At 36.2% G+C, this 9,957-nt stretch overlaps 1 protein-coding gene across 1 annotated transcript; it reads right to left on the reverse strand.

The window, feature by feature from the left end:
• Nucleotides 1-4,976: 4,976 nt before the first annotated feature.
• LOC136263459 (bone morphogenetic protein 4-like) lies at nt 4,977-6,526 on the reverse strand. The gene is made up of 2 exons (XM_066057988.1): nt 6,117-6,526; nt 4,977-6,035 (listed from the first exon to the last, which is right to left on the reverse strand). The coding sequence occupies exons 1-2, from the start codon at nt 6,487-6,489 to the stop codon at nt 5,230-5,232; spliced, it is 1,179 nt and encodes a 392-aa protein (XP_065914060.1). The 5' UTR covers nt 6,490-6,526; the 3' UTR covers nt 4,977-5,229.
• Between the last annotated feature and the right edge of the window lie 3,431 nt (nt 6,527-9,957).

Below are 9,957 nucleotides of genomic sequence, written 5' to 3' on the forward strand. Positions count from 1 at the left end.
GCTTTGTAAAACTTAATGATGAAGTGCCAAACATCAAGCTCTTTTTATACCATTTTCCTGAAATATGACCTGTCATCCCAATGTAACCTTATACCATGTACTTAGCTAGTGTGGGAAGAATCTTACTCCCTTTTGCTGTATAGTATCCTGAAGTGTCCAGAAATCATTGATACATACATGCTACAACATAATTTTAGTGAGTTTAATTAGCTAAGGAAGGATGTTTGTCCAGATTTTTCTAGAACTGTGCAGATAAGCACACATACTGGATAACATATATTATGTTAGAACTGCATTGGATGTCCTAGAATAGTAGCCATTCAGTATTATTTTTTTGTTTGCAATATCTGGCTTGTCTCTATGGGTAGTTTAATGCATGCATAGATAAAAGCACTTCTATATATGTACATAAATTATATACCTCTATAAAGAGCTTGGATGTATAAAACCACATGCACATAATATGTACATAACTCTGAGTTTATACATGTATGTAGATATATAGCATTGCTTACTTAATAGGCCATGATAACATGCACAATAGTTATGCTTATTGTCTTATTGTGTAAGTATACATCAAACTCAGTAGTTTGAGTGTTATTCTATATGACACAAAGATGTACGTATGCATCGAGATGTTAAAGATAATCATACATTGTGTCTACAAGTGGCTGATAGCATTCTTGAACATGTACAAAATTCATGTGCATATTGAATTACAAGGTTTATACATTAACTTATGATTAATTCACTAGTAACATGTCTTCTTCAAAGGCTGTATGGTAGATAATGTTGCATGCATGTAGGAAGCAGTTGAGTTTGCCCATAACCTACAAGGTTTGAAACATTAGATTGAGGAGTAGTCAGGTAAGTGGGTTACAATGGGGGCTACTAACAGCCCACATACCATTCCAAATTGGGTACATAAGTCTCATTGTAATCACACCCTCTGCTCAGTGCGGAGGGTGAGAAGTGATCATCTTGAAAATATACTACGTGACGTCAATGATGGAAGTGCTATCCTTTCTAGTGAGGATACATAAACATTAATTAACTGGAAGTTTGCAAAAAAATGTCAACTCGTGACAACTATATCCATTTGTGGTTGCATAGTAGAAATTTCCATTGGGTTTGTAGGTATGTATGTGGCACACTGTAACTCCCACATGCAATCGCAAGTACACTGTGCTTTAAATTATGGAGAGATCATTCAGATGTACTGCATGAGGAAACAATAATAATTATAGTAGGAGAACTCGACATTGCGTGGTTCTAAACTACTGTACAGTCTGTATTTCAAATTCAAAGATGAAAATTAGAGCTTGTAATACACATACGTAACTTCAAACAATGTACTTAGCATGCACATTGGTTGCATGATTAGCAAGCTATTTGAGTATGCAAGTTTTGTGTCACAGCAACTGACTTGATTTTTACATTTCTTCGGCAGCCTCTAAAGTAGTTTTCTTCAGGTTTGTATTGAAGTTCCACACTTAGTTTGCCAACCAATGATGTAGCCAACATACATGTATCCTCCACTACTTGAATTTTTGTCCATGAGCTATTGTTAAAATATTACACATTTATGCCATGAAAATATTTTCATTTTAATATAAGTACAGTACAATGAAACTTGTATGATACAATCCTTGTGGTATGAAATGTAACATCACTGGAGGCATTTCATCAGGCACATGTTTCTACAAAATTGTCAGTGACATCTGACTACATGAAAATTACTGTACTAGCTACACATGTCATGGACAAAGAAAGTAAAGTATTGTGATGTTCAACCCACAAGTCCTGTATACCTTGTGCTGTGCGTTCAAGCATATACATATCAGACAGATTGATGTATATATGTATGCATAAGATGACAAAATGCACAACGATGTGTTTCTATAACACATGTATATATGTATCACATATTTTCAACATTTTAAGAGGTTAGTGTCACAACTGAGGAGGACATGTACCCTACATACATACGTACATGGCTTTACTTTGCTGCATGGTAACCAGTTATTGACTTAGTTACATGGAAACACAGAGGTATTCTGATTACCTGTATTTGGTTACTGTAGTAGCAACCATATTAAGGCACAGACCTGTAATGTAGCATCTGTAATCATCAATAAATCTAATTGACAGTCATCAATAAATCTAGTTGATAGTCTAAACTACGTATGTGCAGGTATCATAGCTATGCACAATGTATGTGACCGGGAGTCTTCCACACACATCTAATTTATTAACTTTGACGACTCATAACTTAAGACTAGAAAGGGCAATGGACTTGGAATTTTATCAGTAGTGAGCACCAACACAGCTTAGTAGATGGAGAAAATATCAGGTTAATACGTTTCTTTATCACTAAGTTATGGTCTTCCACGTTCATAGAACTGGATGTGTATGGAAGACCCCTTTTCGCAAATCCGGTCACATATACAGTACATAGTAATTAAACCAAAATCACAACACTGCTGCAGCAACCTCAAAAAAATCGTTACTGAGATCCTCCTAAAGAATAACTTGCTGGTAGTTTATTTGGTCTGTGTCAGACTGGTAGTAGTATTGGGGATAGATAATCATCATGGAGACAATAGCACAGTGTATTGTTACCCTAGTAGTTTATTAGATTTTTGGTATAACTACTTTCAGTACTTTGTACTGCATCTCAAAGTTGAGAATACAGGTACATAGATCAGAGTGCGAAACCCATAATTATTAATTCAATCGGTGTGTATTATGTTATAGTTAAACCCCATCATGAATAGGATATCGTTGTTATCAACCAGAGGACCAGAGGCAGAGGCAAAGTCAAGGCCAAGGTTTTGATAGCAAAGACAAAGATATCATACGAGTGCAGGTGTGTCTTCTATCCCACATTTTGAAGCATGTGACTAATAAACAGTTGCTGAAATAGAGGCGTTAATTACAGTTGCTATAATATGCCTTCCATTAGGTTAAAAATTTTGCTGTGGTTTTAGTTTTAGGATGTACTATGGCTTCATATTGCTTTTGCAATTGATCTAACTTAATGTGTAAATCAACTTGCCTTTGATATCATAATTATTATTACAGCAATACTTACGTACTGGGGTTTATGTAAGGCTTCAGTGGGATAGAAATAGGTACTATGTAATAGTAGAATAATAGTGACGATCACATCATATTTTAAACTTTGTAGTTACTCACTATAGGAGTCACTTTCAGTAGTTGTCACACTAGCTACTTGTAGGGTTTGCTAATTCATGTACAAAGAGGTGGAGGAGGCAACTGCCTAAGGAGGAATATTACTTGTGGGTCACAAGCACCCTACAATTCCAAATTTAGACTGTAACTGAGTCTCACTGTAGTGACATCCTCTGTTTAGGGGGTGCGAAGGATATACTGTGGCATAATTTCATTGAGTGCATTGTGCCAGTTTTATCAGAGCAAAGTTGCAGTTGTAGTGTGTAACTCAAAATGCGATGTCACACCCAGGTTTCTAGTAGAAAACAAGCTCCAGTTTAGTAGCTCTTCTACTGATATAAGAAATTCCTCATAAACACTTTATCAGCTCTATGCCACTGCATCACAGGTTTTTCGGATGCATAGTTTAGTAGTGATGTACTATTCTTTACACATTTAATTACATGGACTATTTGTAAAGCTTCACACAGCAAACAAATACAGCATGGAATTAGTACAACCTTATAGTACATATAAAACCTACCATATGTATACATAGTTTTGTGCACTAGTGCACTAACCAATTAATTTTTAACAATTCTGATGCCAGAGAGCTATTACAGAGTATCAGTATTAATTTGCTGACTGACTTTACATTATTATTAATTTTGTCATATGTATTGGTCATTCAACAGCTACTCATTCTAGAACTGAGATGATCCTATTGTAGTCTGTAACTTGGCAACATATCAAGTTTCAATGTACTGTACAATTATATTCATGAATAACTTTACAGGTTTCATACAGGATCTGTTTCCATGTGAGAATTCATGAGACTTCCAGACAAATCTGTTATTTATTTTTACTGTACCTAATGAATACTATATCCACATATCAATTTTCAATTGCTGTATGAGAACATACACACTATACACACACACACACACACACACACACACACACACACACACACAAAGTAAAAAGCAAAGTCTTTGACTACGTGCTAGCATGGTCTGGAACACCTGTGCACTACTCAGGTGCTAGGAGTCAGTGCAGGCAAATCCTTCTGGGGCAGGACTAGCCATTTGCAAGAGGCTGAACTATATCTCACAGGTGCACCCAAAGTCCCACCTGGGCTTCACCATTGTGTGAGACACTAGCAAATGGCATTTGCTTCCCCAGTTTACACTATGCAGGTACCCTTTGATGTTACAGCTGGGTGGGCTGCTTCCTCAGTTGACACCAGGCCACCAGGTTCCCATTTAAACAGCTGAGTAAACTGGAGCAATGTAAGTAAAATTTCTTGCTCAAGGAAACAACAGCAACATTACCAATTTGGCATAGCCGAGAATTGAACCTGGGACCTTTCGATTACCAGGCTGATTTCCTAGCTATTGGCTATGCTGTCTCACCATGCACATGTACACACACACACACACACACACACACACGCACACACAAACATACACACACACACACACAAACTCACCCACTCTCACATATGCACACACATATACACACACATATACATATACGCACACATACACACTACACACACTTGCACACACAATATGCACATACATACAAACATACACAACTGCTATATACACATATGTGCACATAGCATATACACAAATGGCAATTTGGATGCACACAAAACATCATAAAAGTCTGATTGTTGCTACATATATTCAACAGTACTAGTATGATTCATTGTGCTGATACCATTACGTATTTTAACCCTTTCTTTAGGTCAGTAATTACATACCACCGATGCATTAAACAAACATATTTGTGGAGAAACGTTTTTCATAGCATTTTATATAGCAAATCATTTATTAGATTTAGTAAAAGTTATACTGTATATATACATAACACTGAAACACTTACAAGTTAAAATACAGAAGTACAAATTATGTTCACTAGCTATGTAACAAATTCAAACAGATAAAAATGATTTTAAAATTCAGCTACATGGTTAAATTAAAATAAAAAAACTGAAATTCTATGTTGCAGGTACTCTTATAGTGATTTACTGATATTAGATAGAAGAGATCATACACAACCACATGAAGTAGCTCTAGCTGGAACATTTTTGTAGATAGTCTCACGAGTCAACTCATCGTAGAACACCATTTGGATCAGCTCAAAATTAGTTGGTACACAACACCTTTTTGGTGCCCCTGCATGGCCTCTGGTCTGGTAGTAGTGGAGGGAAAGAATACTTGCATAATCAGTTAATGATTCTACTGGTAGTCTTGGACAGTGACCCCCACACACTCCAACATCAAACAATTTAGGAACCACCAAATGGACATTGCCTGCACTTATGGCAGTGTTGCTAACCTCCAACTTTTGAAGATGACATGCCACATGTGATGTCTGAATAGAAATAGTGGTTTGACGTTTTTCTTTTTTGTGCTTTATATCTGACAACTTTTTGTGTTTCATTACTTCGTTCAAAAATTTGTTAGTGTTATCACGAGTGAACACAACTAACAAAGGTTCAGTGTTCAGCATATCTTCTTGTTCCCCAGAAGAGTAAACACCTTCACATGATAGTTGTTGTTCTCCTTTAGTCAGTGTAACTTTCAAGCCATAGTTAACCCATCCTTGTTTCCAGCTCTCAACTATTGGAGTGACATCAAATGTTTTCCATCCTAGACTAGAATCAGTGTGTTTGAAAGTGAGCTTTAGAGGTGAGTCAATGTTGTTGTCATTGAGCAGGTAATAAATATTGACCTCATAGTAGTCTCCTGGTATTGAGATCTTCTGTAGTAGACGTAGTTCAGCATGAATTATTTCCTCTTCATCAATGTTAGCCTTGTCAATGTTAAATTTATAATGCCCACAGCTAGCACCTGTAGAACAAAATACTACAGTGATTTCCAATCGGAAATTATTAGCTAATAAACATTAACACTTAAGTACAATGGACTTACCATTTGCTAGATTTTCATAGGATCTTATTGTATTTGCTTCAGTCATCTTTTGATCTTTTATTGTATGAGCTGGTCCAGCAGGAAGGTTAAACTTAATGTACAAATCCTTCAAGTAGCTGGGTAGAGTTGCATTAGCTAGTTCATGAGCAAATTCATCCATTTTAAGATTGTTGTTGAATTTCCCTGATTCTGAATTAGCTTCCCTTCTAGTCACCTTCACTGGTTGCTCCATACGTCTGATGGGAACTGAGTGAACTGTAAATTGACTGATAGTGAGTAGTAGTACAATCAGGTACACTGAGAACTTCATCATCTTGTCAACTTCTGATCCTTCTTGAACTAAACAATGATATTTGTCTGAAGCTCCACTCATTTTATACTTTCTCTGATGAATATGATCTGTTACTGATCTCATATAACATCACACTGTGACTGTAGGATGACTAGAACACCCTTGCTTAAAATAGTCGGCTACCGTGGTGCCTGCAGCAACATAAGTTTCATTATGTAAGCATGTTTACTCAATACAATGACATCACAAAATACCTTGGTGACAATTTTCAAGTATTTTGGCAATGAGTAACAGGATAAGTCCATTCACTGTATAATTGGTTGGTGGTAAACAATAACCCAGACAGGATGAAACAGTGAATGAATGATGTTTCCTTGTTCAGTAATGTTTGTGTCAGTATGTATTGTTATGAATTTGACATTGGTATACACATCCTTAAAGAGAATCTTGTGCTGGAGTCTTAGTACACTACCAGATACAGTACATGAAATTTCCATGAAAATAACCATGAAATACCCATGAAAATACCTATGGTTTATCCCATGAATTTTATTTAATGCTTCATGGGTACTGCACCCATGAAATCTCTGCAACACCATGAAAGTACCATGATAATCTGATCTGGAAACTCATTTCATGGCCCATGAAACAACCCATGGTATACCATGAATTGACTTTCATGGTACATTTCATAGGGGTAATTTAACATTTCATGAAAAAACCATAGATGTTTCATGACATACTTCTCTGGTAGTGGTATTTGATCAACATCTACAAACAAGTGTACAAAAGAATTACACATACCATCAGAATCAGAATTACAAATATTTGTTGTACTTTAGTATGCTAGCTATAATCATACTACTACTTCCATCACTCATATATATTGCTATAATAATGTTACTTGACATTATCCAACTCAAGCAATGTACTGAGTGGTATGTGCATGTTCAGTGCCTAGTGTATGGGGTGTGTATGTACCTTATGTAAATATACATATGTATATGTGTGTGTGTATGTCCAACTGTCCTTGTCTCATTTAATGCCGGTGTTGAGGTCATTGTAGAATTTCGGGTTCTGCGACCTCTCTCTGTGAGACCTGGACAGTCCTCCTGCAGGTTACTAGCCCTGCCCCAGGAGGATTTGCCTGCACAAGGCTTAAGCACCTGAGTGGTGCACAGGCATCCCAGCACTTGTTCGCTGGGAGGTAATAGCTGTGTTTCACATGGCTGCCGTAGGCTTTGTGTGTGTGTGTGTGTGTGTGTATGTACTGTATGTGCAAGGTCTATGTATGTATGCATGTATTATAAACGCATGCATAGTGTAACAGCTGTTTTACGGAATGTATGATAATGTTATGTATTCTATCAACTGTATATGACTTAATATGACATAACAGTATTGTTATTTTAACCTGTCTACAGTTAATAATTGCACTCAAGATTAATTATTCACCTTCTACATATGTAGGTGTCACTTTCAGCTAATGTCAAGTTATACTCTTGTGTGGGTACAACAGTCAGGACAGGTTGCTGGCAGTACAAAGGAGAACCTCAGATGGAGGAGGTAACTAGCAAAGGAGGCCCAACTCCTTCAGTGGGCTACCAGCAACCTACATCTCCAAAATTGGGTTTGTGCATGTACAATGACACCCTCTATGTTAAGTGCGGGGGGACATGTTGACCAGTCGGATACGTTGATCAATATGCCTCACCACGCACAACAATGGTGACTATCATATTCTCTGTCAGCCACTTTTAATCAACTCCTCACATTGAAAAAACAAAAACAGTGCGATTGAGACAAACGCTGATCAAAACATTAGCGTAGTGATGTTGCATGTATAACACATCCTTCAGAAATGCCAAGCCACATACTGTACATGTAATTGGGATTTGCAACTATTTGTTGCTCATGCATCATGAATGTAGCTACATTTTGTTTATAAAGGACATCTGTGACTGAGCTTTTAATAAAATTATTCTTGTTAAATCCAGAGGCAAAGATGTGTATAACATTATGGCACACTTCTTAAAAAAAGAAATGCATAATGACTTATCACAGAGTACAAGCTATATGTCATAGTATTTAGTCATATCATAACCTTTCCATATTGCTCAGCATACTGTTAAATGACATCATCTAATGAGTACTCCTTGGTATCTTAGATAAGCATACTGTCATGTAATATAAACCCATTCAGTGACAAAGTACATCCAGTTTATCACAATACAATTTTTCCAAGTACATTATCAAAACTGAGAAATTACGATTGTTAATGTTCCAATAACATTGAATGGTGGACAAGAATTTAATGTTTATTATCAATATATAATGTACAACAGAACCCTCCTATTCTTGACACCACTATAGATTTCTGATGCACCAGAGAGGGGTCCCTATTTCAGGAGTCTATATATGTATTGTAATACAAATAGGACCAGGACAAGTGTCAGGTCTCCATGTTTTAACGTGTCCTTTGTGAGGGCTCCATGCACATTACACATTTCTGGACACACTAAACTCTGCAGACTGGTGACCAGGCTTCTTTTCCAAACTGTTACTGTGATGCACAGCATTGTGGAACGTGAAGTGATACGTAATTATTTAGCAAATATAATTGTCGTTACAACTTGCTAGTACATCAAATATTTAATAGTATGGGGCCCCTACAGATTCAAATCAGCTCAAATGTGTACCAACATTTGCTGCCCAGTGAATTTATTTAAATAATTACTGAGATGAAGTGTCATGTTCTCTACTATAGAATGCCAAAAGTGACCATATATCAAACACTACTAGGAAATTAAAATTACAAGATTGCAAGCTAGCTTTTTATAAATCTATTTACAATCTTATAGCTTTGAAAGTTCTACCACAACCGCAAGACCTACCAAAAGAAGCCATGTCATTTTACCTGTATCATCCACACACTCATAAATGTCCAGCATGTACAGCATGTAATTGGAACAGTATCCATATCAGCACTATAAATCAAATCAAATTTCAAATCGCTTAACAAATTTGAATCGATACATGTTACTAATGTTTATGCATGTATATACATGTACATGTACATGTACGTACGTACGTATGTACGTACGTACGTACGTATGTATGTATGTATGTATGTATGTATGTATGTATGTATGTATGTATGTATGTATGTATGTATGTATGTATGTATGTATGTATGTATGTATGTATGTATGTATGTATGTATGTATGTAATTTATGAACTGGTGGCCTGGAAAATCAGCAAAAACTGCATGTCTAGTGGTAAATTCAAATGGGCAGAGATTATGTATCTAAAAGGGATGTTTTTAAGACTAACAAATGTTTCAACAGTACAAACTAAAGTACACACTTCTTACTAATGTTGTATAATAATTGTAACTGTATACAAGTACTCTGAAAAATGTCCTGGCATTGTTCAATTAACAGTCCAGATAGTAAATAAATGCCAAAATTTATTCAGTACTAGGATTGTCAGGTAGTGTCTTTATTCTGCCAGGATCTAATATGTTGCACATACTGGTTTAATGTTAA

The sequence above is a fragment of the Dysidea avara genome, chromosome 8, assembly GCF_963678975.1.
Source record: "Dysidea avara chromosome 8, odDysAvar1.4, whole genome shotgun sequence".
NCBI lineage: Eukaryota > Metazoa > Porifera > Demospongiae > Dictyoceratida > Dysideidae > Dysidea > Dysidea avara.

What these genes read in the sequence shown, in the direction of transcription:
- LOC136263459 (XM_066057988.1), bottom strand. Translation starts at nt 6,489, where the DNA reads ATGAGTGGAGCTTCAGACAAATATCATTGTTTAGTTCAAGAAGGATCA. An exon ending in CTATGAAAATCTAGCAAATG is followed by an intron (nt 6,036 to 6,116) that starts GTAAGTCCATTG and finishes TTTGTTCTACAG; the next exon opens with GTGCTAGCTGTGGGCATTAT.